Raw genomic sequence first — 20,224 nt, 5'->3', positions numbered from 1 at the left:
ATTGAAAAATATAAGATATTTAAATATTTAGTTTTGCATGTTCCTCTCACGAAATCGAAATCTGTACCTTCCTTAGTGTGATTTGTTCAATCATATGTTAGTCAAACTGCATTAAATATAATCAATGTCTTTTACAATGTTTAACAATTATCCGAGAAATGACTCACCACGTTAATGTAATATATACCGTAATATATATATATATATGTGTGTGCGTGCGTGCGTTCATGCGTGTGTGTGTTTGTGTGTGTTATTATTTCGTAACGAGTAATATTCATAACTTTATTCCGATTGCTATTGTATTCATATTTAAATTGGGATAATTTGTTTGCCTTCCAACGGTTTCTAGACTGAATAATATTTATAAAGGAAAAAAAAAATCGCAATTATACAATGTACAAAATGTTTTCTTTCTCTTAATTATTATAATAGTTGTTATTAGTTCTGCGACTGATTTGTTTTTTTTATGACATTTCAACACATGTATCTAATTACTCATCATACAAGTTAAAAACATAAAACACCATAAGTGATTGTTATCTGTTTCAGTCGAGGATAAATTTTTTTTTTTAAATACATTATTACTAATGTCGTTATAGTTGAAAAAGCTCAAAAACTACAAAATGATTTCCAAGCAATTTTTGATATTATCGATCGTTATAGTTTCCTTAGTCCACGTGAGTTTTTACCGTTTATTTTTTCTTTAAATGTGTGATAAATTCACGTAATGTAGTTATTATGCATATTATTGGTATATCTTTTTTAATTTTTTTTATGAAAAATTACATCTGTCATGATGAAACATTATTTATAAAATTGCTCATAATATGACTATCATTATTATTTAATTATTATTTAAAACAACATTACTTATTCATAATAATAACTACCTAAATTTTAATTGGACACAACGTTACTTAAATTACCCTTCGAGCGTAGTAGTTGCTATGAATCATATTTTCAGTGGGCGGGTGTTCCTTGTGATTTTGGGATATTCAGATATATATATATTTATATGAGCAAAAATGATTGAGCCAGTCGATAGATTAGAACTTGAAACACTTCTACAAAACTCAAATATAATTTGGATAAGTACCTTCGGTAAGCGCTCAAATACGCTCTTTTTTGACAATAAATAATGGAAAGAACTCGAGAACTTTGTGTGATAATAATGTTTGCAGTGTAATTCTAAACGATTTACCGTAATAGGTATGTTGCTAGGTCGAGTATAGTAACTACGTAATACATTATTCGTGAAATTCTGATCGTTTTTGTTAAATAACCAATTTTCCTCATCATCTGGATCTCTTTGTTCTGCGACCGGAAATCCGATATTGATCGGTAACAACACAAAAACCGGTTCGCCGCTTCGTCCCAAATTCATGAATACGAATAAATAAGCAATTAATATTACACTAGTGAGGCAATTATCATTATTATGTCAATGGTGAATTATAATTGAGATATAAAATATTTTGTCAAATCCAAAATACAATGGTTGAAAAACTTTGGGTCAGACGATCGAACGCCATAAGGAACATAAAACATGCTGCCGACAGAGTCATAATCAAAATTACAACTCTGTATAAGTGTAGGGTATATAGCAGGTACCAGGTGAAGAGAGAGAGAGAGAGAGGTAATACTCTTCTTTACGCTGATTTAAAAATACTGTTTTCTGAAATAAAATACAAAAAAATTGTTTCAGTGGTAATTGAACGATGAATAGATTATTTTATTTTTAGTCTTGTATATAAATGGTATATACATTTAGTTAGGTTATACTTAATGCATCCGCGTTCGCCACCACAAATCCTCGGTTTAACGACTAATTCTGTTCTAACGTATTGGAATTCGTTTTTGTTGAATTTATAGTGCATATCTTGTAGGCCAGACAATACAAACGGTGTCAAATTCGTACAAACTGCATCAAAAACGTCTCGTAGTCCAGTTTCAACCAACCATAATGGTACAATGAAGTCCAGTTCAAACAAATCCGTCAGTGCGAATAATAATAATTCTTCAACGATCAAACCGGTAATGTTTCTTTTTAGAAATAATAGTTATATTACTACGACTTAATAGTGCTTAAAACATTATCAATCACATTGTGTGTTCTTATTTCTTTTATTTTTTCCGACCAAATTGGGTTTGCTGATAGAAAGAAAAACGGAAAATAAAAATGTTTAGCAGTTAGTTTCTGGTTTTCGTATGTACCTAGTTACCTATATGTACTTATATGTGCAAAAGTCTATAAGATTCTATAAGATCAATGAGATTTAAACTGTTATCTGAAAAATCACCAGATAAAATTCGATATAGCGCTTCATATAAATAGCTGAGTCGCGATAACTCGAAAAACTTGAATTTTGGAATCCCGTGTCCACTTACATTTCTTCAATTTTTACAGATTTTTTTAATAATCGAAAATTCCTGGAAATAAATTTCGAAATTTGTTCTCATTCAAGCCTCAGTCACTGCATCGCTCTCTATTATTCCAACCTTAGCTCACCAATTCCACTCTCGCGCTACGATATGCCTTACTTTGGTCTCATTTTTAACCCATCTATTTCCTCTGTCACTTCTCCAAAAACATTTTCACACACAATGTCCTATTTACCTTGCTTTTTCGCATTTCATACTAACCAACTATCTAATCTAGCTCCTCGACACTTCATCTTCTTTCATCTCTCCACCCTTAAGGTATTTTTTCTTTATATCTTGTATTAACATATTTTTTCTTCCAACCTACACCCAATTGGCATTTTCTTTTACTGCTAAATTCTATGTTATTATCTAGGTCTTTAAGTTTTTTTTTCATTATTAATTCCCATAGATTACAGATATTTTCCGCTTGCGATGGGAAAAATTATTTGACCATCGATTTTCGATGTAACGATACATCGACTCTTAAAACATCAATAACATCCATGTATGGGGAAATAATCATCGATGTGATGATGTTTTTCGATTTTAATAAACATTGAAAAAATATATATTCTCACTAATGCTACCTACCATCTCCTATACTTCTTATTATATGTATTGCCTTCAAAAAATACTTTAATATAATATTAAATTTATTTCATTCAAGATGGATAATATATTATAATTTATTTTAAAGTTAGTTTTAAAATAATAGATATATGAAATTAATTATTGAGCTGTAAATTGTAATAGTAAATATTCTTACTACGTTGTGCGATTTATATGTGTACCTCGTGCGAATATTCCATTATCGTATAATGTTGCACGATGACGGTTTTAGATTACACAGAGTAACTATATGGTAGATAAGTAACTTATCTACAACCACGAATTAACGTATTGGTGTATCTAAATACGTATAATCTTTTATCCATACGTATAAAAAATTTTCAAACCATGACTGTCTCATTTCAAAAGCGAAAAATCACAAATACGGACATTTTTTTTGTTGCAAATTAATAATTTTACAACCACGTTGTTTTATTATGCAAGTTTACAACCTTCTTATCCATTAATGGGTGAGCATATTTTAGATATTTTATTATTGATTTCTTTTGAAGATCTGTTGCTTAGTTTAATATAAATTAATTGATATACGTTTTGAAATATTTAATATACATATATATATAACATTATTTTATATTGCATAATATATAGGAAGCTGGGTTTGCGTCAAGAGAGGTTAAACCAAAACGAATTTCAAGGCTGTCTAGTTTAAGTAAAGCTGCCATCAAGCCCGTATCGAGTATTGCTTCTGGAGGCTTTCGGATTTTACAAGGACTATTGTCGAGATTCAGAAGCATATTTACAAACGCCAGTAAAAATGCTTCTTCGAATAAACTAACCTCAACTTAAATGTTACAAAGTATTACACTTCTGTACCGTAGCGATTTGATGTTCATAAAACAATATAATTTACCATGACGGTATTATTTAAACGACATTTTTGACGTTGTTTTTCGTTTTTTTGACCCTAACGTGCATTACTCGATGTGTCGTTTTTTATTCTAGCGTATAATGTTAATCGCCAACCAATCATAATACCATAACACGAGGATTTGAGACCCGTATACGCCGAGTGCTTTTGAAGAGCAATGTGTTGATTTATCCCTTTTTATCTTGAGGTCAATAATATTCCCGACCGGTTCGATAATGAGATTTAACAATCGTTCGTGCCAACGTGTACACGACAGACGGACGAACGGGTCAATTCTACGTGTTAAAAACCAACATGGGACCGAGGTTTTCGTTTAAGAACAAGGAGGCTACGAAGATTACACGAGGCACTGCATGGCTGCCGTGCGATGAGACCATTTTACCGTAAAGCATTGAAACAACTACCTACACCGAGCGTCTACTGATCGATATGAATTTGATTTCCATTTTTTTATCACTTACGATCCAAACGGATGGTCGCTAGTGCAAAGTTATCCGCTGCAAATTAATTGCGTCCCGAAATTTCTTTTTTCACATGAATTTCGTCTCGACCATATTTAACTACAACACGAATTGCGTCCCAACGTAAAAACATTTATTTTGTTTCCATTTTGTACTGACAGGTCGATCGTTGGCAAATCATGACTATCGGTAGGTTAAAAATATTAATTTTTATTGTTGTTATGCAATAAGAAATAAATAAAATGAAAATGGGTAGGTTTAAATTATATAAATGTAATATAATAACTAAAATGAACAATAGTAAAAAAAAAAAAAAAAATTATAAATATAAAATTAAAAAAACTGGTAAAAAAATAATCTCCTTATAAGTGACCATACTCAAAGAGTCCCAGGGTTTGACTGCCCAAGAGCTCTATGGACCAATCTAAACTGGATACGAATGGAGCAGGGCAATTTTAACTACCTTCTAAATAAATGGAAAATTCGTGTGTAGCCCTAATATCATATAGTATACGAGTATGTCGTTTTGCGTCCAGTAAGTGCTCATACTTGATTGGTGACGTACGAAAGTAATTCGTAGCAGTGTTGGTGAATTGTGGCCCAATCCCTGAATTAAGTACGAGTTGCGGCCCGTGTTTATGAAACAGATGTACAAGTTGCGACCACATTTTATTTATCACTTCATATTAGCCTATCAGCGTTACTCAGAAAAAACCACGAGGAGGTTGGCTGAATCGTCTCCCAAAAATTTATTTTTTTTTATTTTTTATTATTATTTATGTAAAAATGGCAAAATGTATGGCAATTTATGGTAAAATTAATTTTTTTATATTATTGGTTGGGCAAAAAATTAAAACTTAATGATTTAACGAAAGTAAACTGCTCTATTTCTTTTTGTGCTGGCTTTGTCATCTGTTGTCTTATAAATTCTTTTTTTTCGCATAATTTCTTCGTTTTTATTCCATTGCTTCTACATTTTATACACATTTCTGATTGAATTTCTACTAACACGGCAATAAAATTATAGATGTTAGAATAACTAGAGTAGAACGATGAATTTGGGGGACACATGGCATCCGGGGATATATAGTTTTCGAAAACATAGTCAATGAATTGTATAACCCGATCATCTTTAGCGGGCAGTATTGCTAAAAAGTCATCCGTGAAACAATCAATGGCGTTGTCAGAATCCAAAAATAGCAAACAAAAAAAGTTTGAAATAATAACTTTCATCTGTATTTGTGTTTACATTTTCGTGAGTCCTAAATTTTGAATTTTCCTCCACCAACTTTGCCCTAAGTGAAATCGACATCCTCTTGTTTTTGCATTAGGGAAGACTTCTGCTACAGCACTGTGGATAGCTTGTTAAAAATCTATAACAACTTTAGTAGGAGAGCACGTTAAACCAATGGACATGGAATGGCGAATTAACTCTGGACTGCAATTCACCGGACTTCAACACGTTAATAACATGTCGAGCCGCAACTTATCTGTACCCATTCGTAGGTACACATTGTATATTAATGGGGCTTGGATAAAAAAGGTCAATATCACTTTTTGGCGAAAACGAGTTCTTCGGTCATCATATAAAATGTCGTACACTTTTTTTAACGGTAAAAGTTTATCAGAGCATGATCAAAAGTGAGATTGTCCATTTTTGATCCAAGTGCCAGATGTGTAACTCATAATAACATGTACACGAACAGAAACAAAACGATTGTGATTTATGATATGTTATCGTTGACATTTTACGACCAATCACAATGTGCAGTTCGTCTGATCCCGTGGTAACATTGAGTGTAATTACGATTATACTATATTATTATTATTATACTATATCCGAACATTAGATTTGCGAATCGAACCGGTAATGACCAACTTACGTGGTTACTGTTGGAAATAATTTGGTATATCAAATATGCACTGTACTTTAAATGAAACCCAAAAGTGAAACATTAGAAATCAGTTATTGGCGAGTTAATGCTCAAAAAGTGAACACGATTAATCAATATTGTGCTCCGCACAAAACAACTGCTGAAAAACACATGGATGCGCATGTCAAAAAAAAATTAATTTAATTATTTTCATCAGGTCTGGAAATTCTGATACGTATTCCATAGAGATAGCAGACCAACCTGACCAACAAATAATAGCTGTTGCTATTAAAAACAAGTGTATGTTAATATTTGTAAAGTAATTATTATCAGTGGCGAACGACATTTCCCTAATTGCTAAGCTTTAAGAAAAAGGTGGGCACCTTTACTAGATTTTCACCGGTTAGTTAATGTGTAAGCCGCTATTGTATGAATCATTTAACAAACACTTTTAACAAAGAAAAAAAACAAGTTGGGTGTACGAAAAACAATTTCATCCCCCTCATTGGGGCTCCTCTAGAACTGCCCCTGGGAGATGGATACTTAGATATGTACTTAGCTTTGGGTTTAAAAAAATGTTCGCCTTGCCACTGCTAGTTACACTCGTTCTACTCAACCTACACGTGATTGGCTTACATATTTCATGCTTACATAGAACCCTTAAATGTAATACGAACAATTTAACTAAAATTCAACCAACATATTTTATTTCCATATATACTACGTTTGATGGTTAACGCCTATGTAGTTATCCGTATGAAACCCAAAACAAACGTATACTATTTACAAAATTAATTTCGTTATTACGTGTAATCTGCATGTTGTTACACATATATTTTCCAGTCGAACTATTGGCACTTTGAACCGTTTAGCAGTATGGTTCTGATGAAAATAATAAACAATAATTAGGTACCTATAATTTTAAATGTTGTTGTTTTCATCCTAAATTTTTGTATTCGTTATTGAATCGGTAAAATAATTTACCAACAATTTTTCATGAACAATTTGTGCTTGGGCGCCACTTGTGCATAATTATATTTTGCGTGAAAATAATAAAAGGAGAATAATATAACACAGATAATGGTAGAACTAAATAATAAGACTTTTCATTTGTCTGTCGTCAGTCAATGAAACCATTTTTACGAGTCCAGTTCATTTGGTAGAGTCAAAAAGTATAAGGCCAAAATGATTTTCACAAAGACTTTTTTAATATCAATGGTTTTGGTTTTTGCCTTTGCCAAAGTGAGTATGTTTTTTATTCCGAAGTATACGACGAATTGGAACGAACTGAATGCGGGTAAAATTATATGTATGAGCTTGCGTGTATATTCACTCCGATTTAATTATGTTAAAGTTCACTATTCGTTACAGTAATTAATAATCATAGAATAAGTGATTTCATGCTTCAATATATTCATTTTCCCCTTTTTTCTGTGGCTTAAAATTGATAAGTCGTTTGATTATTAATAGATTATAACAATTGATAATATTTTAATTTACCGATTTTTTCATCGGTCGAGACTGTTTTTTTTTTTTTTACATATTCTATTCATTTTAAAAGCACGATTTCAATAGAGATAAAAAAATAAAACAATCTCTTCATTGTAGACGATGGGTCTTGTGGAACGATATCACTAATTTTAAAATCTAAGACGTTCACTTCGTATTGTTAACTTTGTTGTACAGATCGATGGTTCAGTCTCGATTGTCGCGTATTTTTTTAAAACCGTCATCCAATACTTAGAAATCAGAATTCAATATTTAAAATCATGATAGATTTGTTTTTTTTTTCAAATGTTAATCGTTACTTATTAGGTAAGATGGCTACCAATACTCCTAGAGGTATATTATCTTACGTCCTATTTGTACACGTAAAATCGAATAACATTTCGAAAACGTATGTTATTATCGTTCGATTGTTTTACAGCTCGATTTTTTCTACAAATAGAAAATCTGACACTAGTTCAAGTATCCAGGTGATTCGTTACAGAACTATAGGTAAATTAAATTATTTGTTTTTGTCAAAACTATAGTTCATTAACGGCGAAGGGAGCGACGAAACGAGCGAAGAAGTGACAACGATTGTGGCCAAACCCGTAGTGAAGAAATTTACTACTGTGGAAAGATCAACTTCAGAGGTAGATTTTATAAACAATCAGTATTTAAATATTTCCATTACGGACTATTACTGATGTAGCATGTAATAATGCATGGCCCAGTACTAGTAAACGACTGAGTTTCAGAATCTGAATTGGGTGATTTGCACCGAATAATCGAGGAAACGATCTAAAGAATTCGAACGAAACATGAAGCCAATTAGACTTCGTTTCAATATATAAAATGTTTTTCAAAATTTTTAATGTGTATAAAATGGTTGAAATTGATCAAATAATTATAATATGAATGATTTTAAACATTGAAATTTTAATAATTCGAATGATTACCATTAGAAATATTATCAAAGTTATTTTACATAATTTTCATTACGTGTTCGTCTATATAATAATTTTTAATTCAACGAAATTAACACTTCAACTATTTTAGAAACATGGTAAAATACATGTTTCCTAATCTGTAATTTTAGAAATAATCGGTCACTATACTGAAGCTTAGGCGTTGAGCAATGATTTATTATGATTGTCAATATATTTTGTTAATTAAATAATATGTAAAGTTAATAATACCTATTCGTATATTCGACTGCAGTTAAACCATACATTTTTTTTATACGTGCAATTAAAATATTAAAAAAAAAAAATATGTTGTGTGCAATTTAATTAGATCGTACAAACTATCTAATTATAATAAATTAATGCTTTCAATTGTATAGTTCTATCTATGAGTTATATAATAGCATACAATTAAATTGTTTAATATGTTTTTATTTTATCTTCAATAGAATGTTCAAAAAGATCTAGAAAAAATAAAGGAAAATACGGAGACGTCTAGCGGAGTTGGTAATACTATAAAGAAATCTTTTAAAGCGATCTGTTCACCCCTAAGATTTTTATGGAATTCGATTGGAAAAACTATTGGGAATAGCTCTACTTCATCCAAAATAAGTGAAGACTAAAAAAAAAAATAATAACAGAGATGAGATTATGTGTTACTATTAAATATATATTTATTAATGTAATGTGATATAATTTAATCGTTTCTTATTTATTAAATAGAAAGTCATTGTTTTCTCAATTTATACTGATGATAATGTTACCTAAATCATGATATGATACAAGATATGTGAAATTTTAAACTATTTTTGTAATTTTTTTTTTTTAATATTTAGTTTCTATTTCAAATTAAATATGATCTCATAATTCAAGAAATATTTTCCGAAATTAACGTAAGGATAAAAAACATGAATATAAAAATCGCATACGGTGTTAAACTAATTAGTTCAACAAAGTAAATTAAAAGCATAAAATGTTCTTACAATTTACAAAATACATATGACCTAATCTACAACGTAAACACGAATCTGATTGAATAATATTAATTGAATAGATAAACAATAAGATTTCATTATATAGTTCCGTAATTAATCAATTAAACGAGACAAAAAAAAAAAAATTGTTTATCCTGAATGCATAATGTCAAGTAATCCTAATAAGCTATTTGCCAAGGTTCGGAGAACTGGGACCGAAAGTATAACCATGCACATTATGGAATTCATAAGGCAAATAATGCAATGAACATATTATGTAAAATATATAATGTACGTCAACTCGGTTATCTAGGATTAATGAAACATTCACAAAATTTAATCATAGAAAAAATCTGTATTGTTTGAAACTAAAAAATATAAAAATAAATATATTTTAAATAAAAAAATGATAATAAGTAAGTGCGAATTATTATAAATGATGACGGAAAGTATCGTGGTAAAATATGCCATGACTTTGACACATCACTATGTGACCTTTGACTTCAGTGTGTATATAAGAAAATTGAAAGTTAACCATTTGCATAAAAAAAAAATTAATTCGCTTTGGTACAGCCTATTTGCGCCAAAATAAAAAAATTATGTTATTTCCGACAGCCCATTTGCTCCAAATTTGCCTGCGTAAACATTTTACAGTAACAACTTAGTTAACACATATAAAGTATTCATATTTAGTACAGATTATTTGAACCTCTGTTGTACAAACCCTTTATTATCCGGATGTTATTTCGTTTTAAGATAATTATAATAAAGCAATATATTTTGTTCTCAAATAACAATAATAATAATTGTAATAAAAATAATAATAGTAATAATAATAATTAGGGATCGGATTTTAAAGCAAATGCTTCTTTTTATATATTTAAGATAGAAATCTAATTTTTATACATAAATTCGTTTCACGTTAATCTGATTCGAAATAAACAAATTTATTTTTGCTTTTTTTTTGCTTTTTTTAGTATAAATGCTTTTTTTGCTTTTTATTGCTTTTTTCAGTTATTCAAGCTGTGGAATTTTTATTTGTTTGTTATGCTATGAAAATAAAATAAAAGTGTTTATTTACTTAATAAGAAATGTGAAAACCCGCAATAATGACCGTGACCGTACCATTAGTGCGAAACGTCATTAAATGTATAGATTATCGATCTACAGATAGCTTATGGGTCGATAGCTTATCGACTATTGCATATAGTTTGTAGAACCTACGCTCAATACTAGTATAACATCGATATAGACGTGTTTAAAATTTAAGTTTTATAGTGCTTTATAGTGTTGTAATTTATTAAAATGCCAAAAGTCAAAACGAATGCATTTTTAAAACAATTAGTGTTAGAATTTGGTGAAGAAATTTTTCAAACAGATGGATCGATTTTATATTGCAAACTTTGTGAAACAAAAGTGTCACATGAAAAAAAATATAATATACAACAGCATGTACGGAGAGAAAAACATGTTCAAGCTGTTAAAAGACACGAAAATGAAAAGTCTGCATTACTTCAACCATTTTTACAACAGTTTAGTAGTCAATCAGATTTTAATGCCGATTTATGTTCAACATTGGTAGCTGCAAATATTCCAATGAATAAACTAAATAATAAACATTTTCGTGAATTTTTAACAAAATATTGCAAAAAAACTATTCCTGACGAGTCGACATTACGTAAAGGATATTTTAATTCATGCTATGAAAATACATTGGCGAAAATTCGTGATACAATAACAGACCAAAAAATATGGGTGTCTATTGATGAGACTCGGACTCTGTACGTCGTAATGTTGCAAATGTAATAGTGGGCACATTACAACTACAAAATCCAAGTAATATGTACGTTATTCACACAGAATACTTGGAGAAAGTGAATCATAGTACAATATCCCAACTATTCGATAAAGCTATGCATATTTTGTGGGGAAATGGTGTAAAACATAACGATGTTTTGCTATTTGTCTCAGGTGCGGCGCCTTATATGAAAAAAGCTGGTGATTGTATAAAAGCACTTTACCCAAAACTCATACATGTGACTTGCTTGGCACATGCATTACACAATGTTTGCGAAGAAATACGTGCACACTACCAATATGTAGATCAGTTGATTGGAGGAATAAAAAAAACGTTTTTAAAATGTCCCAAACGTACAGCAATCTTTAATGAGAAATGCCCTGAATTGCCAAATCCACCAAGACCAATAACGACCAGATGGGGTACATGGATAAAAGCTGTCCAGTATTATTGCAAATATTTTAATGAAATAAAAAGTGTAATTGAAGACTTCGAAGAAGAATCTCAATGTGTTAAGATAGTGAAACAACTATTTCAAAATGTATCTCTTCAATCAAATATTGTATACATTTCAACCAACTTTGGATTTCTACCAGATATTATTACAACATTAGAGGGAAAAGGTAACTTTTAACAAAGTATTTAAACAATTTAACATCATAATACTAAATTATATGTATAATTTTAGGCGAATCGTTGACAACATGTATAAATATCGTCTTAGATGCAGAAAAAAAGTTAAATGAAGCTCATGCAGATATTGCAACTGCTATTTCTGGTAAACTAAATCGTGTTCTTTTTAAAAAAAAAGGCTGGAAACAATTACTGGACATTAATACTATACTGTGTGGCGTTTCATCAGATGAAATTATTTATCATGGGTTTGATTTAAACGAAACCTCTTGCATGAAGTATGCACCGATCACTTCAGTGGATGTAGAGCGTTCGTTTTCGATGTATAAAAACATCCTGTCAGACAATAGAGTCAGTTTCACTTCTGAAAATCTTACCAAATACATGGTAGTAAATTCTTTTTTTAATTTAAATTAATTTTTCAATTTTTTTTTTTATTCAGTTTTATAAAATTATAACTAATTCGTGTTAATTTTTAGTCGAGCTTTTTTTTTGCTTTTTTTAAAAATAAATATGCTTCATTTTTGCTTTTTTTTAAACAATTTTGTGCTTTTTTTGTTATTTATTATGCTTTAAAATCCGAGCCCTAATAATAATCAATAACATTTTATTTAAATGATAGTCAATTGTTCAACTTTTTTTTTTTTTAAATAATAATTAATAATACATTAATTTAATATCAATAATGTGTAGATTGAAAGAAACCTGAGAGAGTGAGAGAAAGAGTGGACTGTATGGTTAGGTTTGAAAGTGATGTGGATGAAGGTGAGGTAACCAACTAGAGTAATAAATAATAAATATAACAATTGTAAATTATATTAGATGATCGTAAAACAGAAGACAATATATATATCATGAACTTATAGACTAAGTGAGTCGACCACATATGGTCGCCCGAAATAATAATAATTAATAGTAATAAAAGAATAACAATAATAAATAACAAATTGATAACGATGTACGACCTGGTTATACCAACGCAAAATTGAAGTTTGGTAACGATATGGTCGATGGCCAACCTGTCGCAACAGTCGGAAGGTTCCTTGTCGCGTATGTAGAGGGCGCCGCTTTCACATGCGAATGAAAATTGTTGATTCGGCACCCGGCGATAACGTCACAAGGACACAAACCGAAATACGGGAATTCTCAACTGTTCGGATGACGAGATTAATGGTGCACACGACGTCGGCGAACAAATAAAACACTCGCGGAACGATAATAAAAAAAAAAAAACAACTGTGCGACAATGGCTAACACGAGCGCGACGATGGCGATCGAAAACTTCATAAGCACACGACGGTGATGATGAACGTGCAGACGACCGATGACAGACCGGTCCTGGAAGCGGGCGGCAAGCTAGCCATCGGAAAACAGCACAGCTAACTACCCCCTCTCAAGAAATCGATCATGTTATCGACCAAGTTTGCAGGAGGCCAATACGCCGCGATCCTCTCACGACATTTGTATCCAACACACATTATTAAAACATTCGAAACGAACTTTACAGTGGTCTCAATGGCTATGTTTTTTTTGTAATTTTTTTAATTTAAAAAATAAAAGTATAGAATTTATATTTTTAAATGTACTCTTCTTCGTTAAAAACTCATGAGCCACTACTGTTCACAGGGATCGAATGAAATACACAGATAGATGACTGATTTAATAATATTGTTCTTGGTTGCGCCGCTACCGATCCTACAAATATGGCGGTTGTCGGCAACGACTTGCGTTTTGTGTTGAGGACGGGAGTGCAGGAGGGTTAACCACGACAGCACGATATTTAGGTCGGAAACACGTATATTTTTATAATAAATAATAATAAATAATAAATTAGCGGGCGCCCAAATAAAACTTAATCGTAAGATCTAATTAACATCAATAATATATCGTATACAATAATAAAACCAGTTTTGATCGGCCCACTGACCACGTGGGGCTAAATAATAAAAATTGTGACCGGGTTTCTAATGCACGGCTCTTGAGATGTTCCCTGGGTTTCACCAATATGTAGGTCTCGCTGGACAATTCCACGTATATTCTCCGTGGATCAAGGAAAAACCAAAAATCTCCACAAGTGCCCGGACGCGGAGAACCGGAGCGCGTACGTTATGCTCAGTTACACCTTCTCGAAAAAAGACAAAAAGGCTCGGCGGCCAACAGCTAAGCTTACGGCCGAGACACATGAGCGGTACCGTGGGAGGGGAGAGTATCCATAAAGAAATCGTAACTCGTTCCGTGTTCGAACAGTTCTTTTAAAATTAAAATCGCTGTATTATTGGTATTGAATAACGATTTTGAGCGAATAAGGTTGAACGGAACATCTAGGTGGAACGAATATCGCAACTGAAGAGGAGTTGAAAAAAGAGGTTTAAAGCCATCTTCAGCGGTGGAAGAGTTATATGACTCAGGCATAAAAGAGATGCTACACCATATGCAAAATTGTATCGATCTCGACAACGATTATTACACGGATTTGATGAAATAACAATAACAAGTACTGGATTAAATTTTTGAGTTGGCCAAACTACCAACTATGACTCCTTCCTCCCAATAAAATCAAATCAAGATACGTCCTTGTACATCAAAAATAATTGTTATCACTAAACTATAGAATAAATTATTTATAACCGATGCGGATACTGACAGTGATGGTTTTATGAGCAAAACAGATAAGGTCATAACTCAATTTGAAAATACCAGGCCCTACCATCTAGCGTTGGTCTGACCTTAAACATAATTATATGGAGCTTTTAGGATTCAATTTTGAATGAAATTCATTAAAATTTAGATCACACGAATGTATATTTTGTAGTAGGTATTTGATTATTTTCAGTACATTGTTCATGCAGTCTAAAATATTGAAAAAAATACTTCATTGATTTTTGTTCAACAGGATTGATACAAAAAAAAAAAAAATATTTAATAAAAAACTTCAAAAAATACTGAATAAAATTATAGAACACAATATGTAGCGTAGAAAACGAAATTACAGACGCTGCGTAAACACACCATTAATATATGTTGTGTTGACATTTACACGTATTGTTATCAACAAAAACAATAACGGTGCGTCACACATCCGTACAATATTTCTTCTACTTCCTTAGTACAATATATATTTATTTATTTATTTATATATATTTGTGTATATCTGCGTGGTGGTTCACGTCGGCGCCACAGCACGTGAGCGGTGTGATATCATAATGATAATACGTTTCAGGATGGCGGACGGGGGACATTGAACTTTTTAACAAATTAAAGCTAACAGTTAAGGTATGGGCCACCTTGCTCGTACGCTAGAAACGCCACTGCCTTGATCAACATAATTGGAATTGTTTATTTTTTTCTGTTCGACACAAAAAAAATTGAACACAAAATAAAATATCAGTAGCAGTGTTCGTACTAACAATTATCGTATCATTTGTTCGTGTGTTTTCATGCTTTCGTGACACTTGCGTACGGCACAGTTGTACAATATAAATTGTATGCGTATACTATATTCAAAACTGGTTTTATTATTCCTTTTTTTTTGTTTTGTCGTTGGAAAAGGATCAAGCGTATCGCCTAATATTATTGTCGTTCGAATATAGCTCATCGACGGAATGATTTTCACGTGGAGGATGTTGTTGTCGCTGATCTTGATAATATTATCTTCAGTTCGGGTGAGTTTCTAGTTTTTCATGAGAGGCAATAATTTAACTTGTCTAGCACGTATTGTCGTACACAACATCCTGTTGTTCGATAAAATAGTTTTATACCACGCATCTCGGACTCAATCAAATGAACACGACAGTATCGTCTTATAGACTGCACAACATCCTGTTGTTCGATAAAATCGTTTTATACCACGCATCTCGGACTCAATTAAATGAACACGACAGTATCGTCTTATAGACTGACTAAATTTCATGAGAAACCAAGCAATTTAGATTGCGACAACTTTATAATAATAATAATAACGAATAGTCCGCGTGCACGTGTCGAAACAAGGTCGGATCGAATCTATACGAGTTGTTCTTTGTACAAAACTATTCAATCACGGTAAGATCATTCCGTTTGCAGTAAATGTCGAATAATTTCTGCCTACGTTAATCCAGACGGACACTTGTTCGACCGTGAGTCGATACGAATAGTAATTTGCACACCGGAGAAGCGCGTACATTTTAGGCTGCACCTACACTGGGAACGTATTTAATCCGATTGTCGTCCGATACGGAGCCGGACGTCGTCACACGATACCGTACGACATCAGATTGGAAACCAATCCCCATATGAAAGTTAGGTAACCTACAGTGCTACGTGACAACTGCACGTAAATCGGCCGACATGTGACGAACGATTCCGACAGTCGGAGGCAAATCAAATAATTATGTTTTTCAACCGAAGTCTTCCGATATCCTTACATTATGTAAACTGTATATTAATTTTTAAGTTGGTAAAACACTATTGCGTAGGTTTGTAATCGGCGATACCTTTTTAAGCTACACGATTCCGTACGGTTTTACATGATTTTTAACTACACGATTGTGTACGAAGTTTTAAACGATGATACCAATTTTCATACCGGTATTGGTTTATATCACATGCCTATACGAGAGTGTTTATTGTTAATGATATCAAATATATCAGATAAAACGAAATTTCGTTATTTCCGTTATATCATATGATAACTACCGAGTTTAAAGCTGCTACTAAAAGTAGCAGCTTATAGATGTCAGGGACTCCAAATTTAAGCATTAGCAAATAATTTATTAACAATAATTTCATTCAAATTAAAACTGTCGATTTTATATATTTATTATTTATTTTTCTTTTATTTAGTTAACCTCTTTTTATTTATTATTTTATTATAATTTTTTTTATGAACTATTATAGCACTGTATATGTTTTCTATATTATTTCTTTATTAGATATAATACGGTGAAATTAGTAAATTTAACAACGTTCCATACAGTTTCATACGGAATCGTGTTGCCAAAAAGGACAAATGTACGCAATCGTATTTTACCCTTTAAATTATATATTATTTTTATAAACTTATTTTGCCATTAAAAAAAATAATAATGGCTATTTGATTGAGCTGGTGAGAGAAAGTCCAGACTTGTGAGACCACCGGACAAAGAATTACCACAATAGAGATAAGAAGACTCCAGCATGGAATTCAACAGGCGAAAAGTTAAAAGTAGATGGTAAGTATGCACTAGATATTTACTTAAGGTTGAAATATCATCATTGGAGTCACTAATTTTTAGTTCGAACTCGAACAAATGATAGTTGAATGACAACTATAGTAAAATATTTATAATAGGTCCCCATCGGATACAATGAGCGCGATCTTTGAAGTCGTCCGACGACTTGTGTAGGAGATTACCTTGACTGCGTATGACGTCCGACACGTTATCAGACGACAATCTAATCAAGTACGTTCCCAGTGTAGGTGTAGCCTTATGTAGACATACAAGACATTACCAGCGATTCTTTCGTTTCCATTTTTTCCACTTTTTGTCGACTTTAGACGATCACAACTCATACGTTTTAGTAATTTCTATCGTATTGCGTATTCGTTTACAGTTTATAATTTGTCCGGAAACCGAAACAACCACTCCTGATGCGGTCCAAGCTAGCGCAGGCAGTGCCGACACGAGTGTAGCAAAACAACCTGTGACGGTAATTATTATTTTCGTGCTTACGACGCGTCGTACGAATTTGTTTAACTAGTTTACGGTGAAAACTAAAATACAATAAATATTCCATATCGCGTAGCATTCAGATTTTTTGTCGAACTTCAGTAGTATTAGTTTTAATTAGAATGTAACACATTTCTTAGACAGCGAAGTATCGAAATTTATTAATATCTTATAAATAATAGTTTAGTTTTAATAACAAATATCAGATGATTCGATTTACATATTTACACCTACTGATCTTATTACATGACTTTCGAAAATATTATTTTTTAAATTACTTATTATTTATTTATTTTTTTTTAAAGGTTGAATGTAGCGACAAGCAACAGGCTACTCCAGCTCAAAATTCGTCAAACACTGGTGACTGTTGTGTTTTCCTAAAATCATTGAGATGGCTCGTCACTGAGCCTGTTAAGTATTTGTGGAAGTATATGGTAGCGACGAAAAACATATTGGTTAATCTGACCAGCACATACAACAGCGGAAACACCGTTCGCATAAACGCATTGTGATATCTTTTCATGTGTGGACATGCAGTGCACTCGTATACTAAAACGTTGTTGCAGTAAGCAAATTCGTCGCTTAACGTTTGAATATTGAAAAGATATTCTTAATTCGGCCTACTTTCGGTGTGCATCTCGGAACGCGATTTTTAAAAATCTTTAATCGGTTTTTGATTTTCTTTGGGTCCTGCGCGTTCAAGTATAGCTCTCGTTATTGTTTTCGTCGCATTATGTGAACAAGCGTCAACTGATCGGCTACTTTTAATGCGAAAAGTACCATTGGTGGGGGGAGGGTCAACGACTAACTAAATCCACTAGATCGGATTATACGAGTAGATGCTCAAACGTCCGTCTCGTGATAAAAGCGAACACTCAAAAGGTCAATGAATGTAGTCAATAACCAAACTAATTTCGAAGGGTATTGAAGAGAAGATTACTGCCCAGTAAATTTATCATCGGTTCCGCAAGTGGGCTATTATAATTACTGCCCAAAGCTGCAAGGCACACAAGGGAAAATTTCACTTCAAATGGTATGATGTTTATCAAACCGCTGGTACAAATCTCGTTTAATACCGGATTTCAAATCTTGATTCATCTTCGTTCCATTAATTATTAAATTTATATTATTAAGTCCCGATTTGCAACCCTGATTGTGAAAAATATTTTCTTAAACAGTCACAAATATTGATGTGTCTCGAAATTTAGTATAATATATACACTGTAGTTATTCGATTGCCAGGACTTTAGTCGAAGCTTTATATTATTATGAAATTTAGTTTACAGATTTGTTGGTGAATTTCTATTTACTCTCGTTTCCAAAAACAATCCTATCGGTTCCTGAAACATAATCATTTTTTTATCACTCCACAATAATAGCTTAAGTATGCAAGGTTTCAAACTTGATTTAAACATTTGATATTCATCAGCTAATTATGTGTTTCAGTATACTGGCATAATCTGGAGGACAGAACAAACATTACGTACGTCATATATTCACAACTTGAATTGTACAAAATAATTAATATAATATGATAAACAATTTATATACAGAATTATGTTTTCTATCATCGAAAATAATAATTAAAATTATGTTATTGTCTACTAATTAAACGATGTAACACTGTATAATAAATTATGTTTTGAATTTTTCGCATTAAAACTAAATTGCATTCATAGCGAATACAAACTTTATACGTATTTGTTAGGTATACTGTGAACATTTACTTCAGTGTACTGTTCGATCAGTTATTACCTGATTTTTTAGATTAAAATTAAAAGTCGTATTTATATAATAATAAATATAAAACAAATGATGGAAACACAGAGATGACAAAATTAACTTATTTTTCTTATTTATTTTTGATTTTGATAAAAAAAATGTATAAACTACTTTAGCATAAAAAACCAATGAGTGATATCTTCATTTAAAATCTATAATTCTCTAAGAGAGTTATTATTCTTTTACCTTGTCACGAAATTATATAATTACTGACAAAATGTGTGCAATATGTTTCTCTTAGAATGGTGTTCCATTTGTATTTATCACACTACAGTGTTATAATTTAATATGTGTGTATGTATGTGTCGTGTTTGTGTTTTTTAAGATTTCGAGATTTGTACTCGAAAGGGCATACGAGTTTCACTCATTATATGAATTAGACAGACGTAGATCGGACTTTCTGCCTTACCTTAGGTGGTTCATGTTTAAGTCCTTGCGAAAGAACCGATTTTTCTTTTTCTAGTTGTTCTTAAAACTTAACTGTATATATAGTTTTTATCATTATTATTGTGCTTTCTTTAAATGTCTTCTTCTATATCTTTTATATATTTTCTTCAACCAGTAGACAACTAGCAGACGTAGGGGGAGTTTCCATCAATAAATAAATCGTACGAATAAAGTTAGTTTTAGGCTACCTACAATA

At 31.7% G+C, this 20,224-nt stretch overlaps 3 protein-coding genes across 7 annotated transcripts; all 3 read left to right on the top strand.

Annotated features, from left to right (window-relative positions):
• The first annotated feature begins 105 nt into the window (after window positions 1-105).
• LOC112685820 lies at window positions 106-3,928 on the top strand. Of its 3 annotated transcripts, none has more exons than XM_025557840.1 (3): window positions 106-176; window positions 1,873-2,034; window positions 3,643-3,928. In XM_025557840.1, exons 1-3 carry the CDS (start codon window positions 159-161, stop codon window positions 3,838-3,840), a joined length of 378 nt encoding a protein of 125 aa, XP_025413625.1. In that variant the 5' UTR covers window positions 106-158; the 3' UTR covers window positions 3,841-3,928. The 3 variants fall into 3 exon arrangements, with proteins under 3 accessions (XP_025413625.1, XP_025413626.1, XP_025413624.1); XM_025557841.1 differs by having other exon boundaries at window positions 159-176; window positions 1,887-2,034; XM_025557839.1 differs by lacking the exon at window positions 106-176 and adding an exon at window positions 497-677.
• A 3,410-nt stretch (window positions 3,929-7,338) lies between these two features.
• LOC112685828 lies at window positions 7,339-9,513 on the top strand. The gene is made up of 3 exons (XM_025557850.1): window positions 7,339-7,499; window positions 8,291-8,395; window positions 9,157-9,513. The coding sequence occupies exons 1-3, from the start codon at window positions 7,443-7,445 to the stop codon at window positions 9,328-9,330; spliced, it is 336 nt and encodes a 111-aa protein (XP_025413635.1). The 5' UTR covers window positions 7,339-7,442; the 3' UTR covers window positions 9,331-9,513.
• A 5,941-nt stretch (window positions 9,514-15,454) lies between these two features.
• On the top strand, window positions 15,455-19,419 carry LOC112685824. 3 transcript variants are annotated; one of them, XR_003148838.1, is made up of 6 exons: window positions 15,455-15,774; window positions 17,193-17,301; window positions 17,421-17,532; window positions 17,684-17,779; window positions 18,105-18,364; window positions 19,246-19,419. XR_003148838.1 is itself a non-coding variant. In XM_025557846.1 (5 exons), exons 1-3 carry the CDS (start codon window positions 15,715-15,717, stop codon window positions 18,309-18,311), a joined length of 363 nt encoding a protein of 120 aa, XP_025413631.1. In that variant the 5' UTR covers window positions 15,465-15,714; the 3' UTR covers window positions 18,312-18,364; window positions 19,079-19,183; window positions 19,246-19,419. The 3 variants fall into 3 exon arrangements, 2 of the variants coding, with proteins under 2 accessions (XP_025413631.1, XP_025413630.1); XM_025557846.1 differs by lacking the exons at window positions 17,193-17,301; window positions 17,421-17,532 and adding an exon at window positions 19,079-19,183 and having other exon boundaries at window positions 15,465-15,774; XM_025557845.1 differs by lacking the exons at window positions 17,193-17,301; window positions 17,421-17,532 and having other exon boundaries at window positions 15,468-15,774; window positions 19,246-19,417.
• The last annotated feature ends 805 nt before the right edge of the window (window positions 19,420-20,224 follow it).

This window comes from Sipha flava, unplaced genomic scaffold (genome assembly GCF_003268045.1).
Source record: "Sipha flava isolate LNK unplaced genomic scaffold, YSA_version1 293_pilon_pilon, whole genome shotgun sequence".
Lineage (NCBI taxonomy): Eukaryota > Metazoa > Arthropoda > Insecta > Hemiptera > Aphididae > Sipha > Sipha flava.
This window is presented reverse-complemented; position numbering and strand designations above follow the sequence as displayed.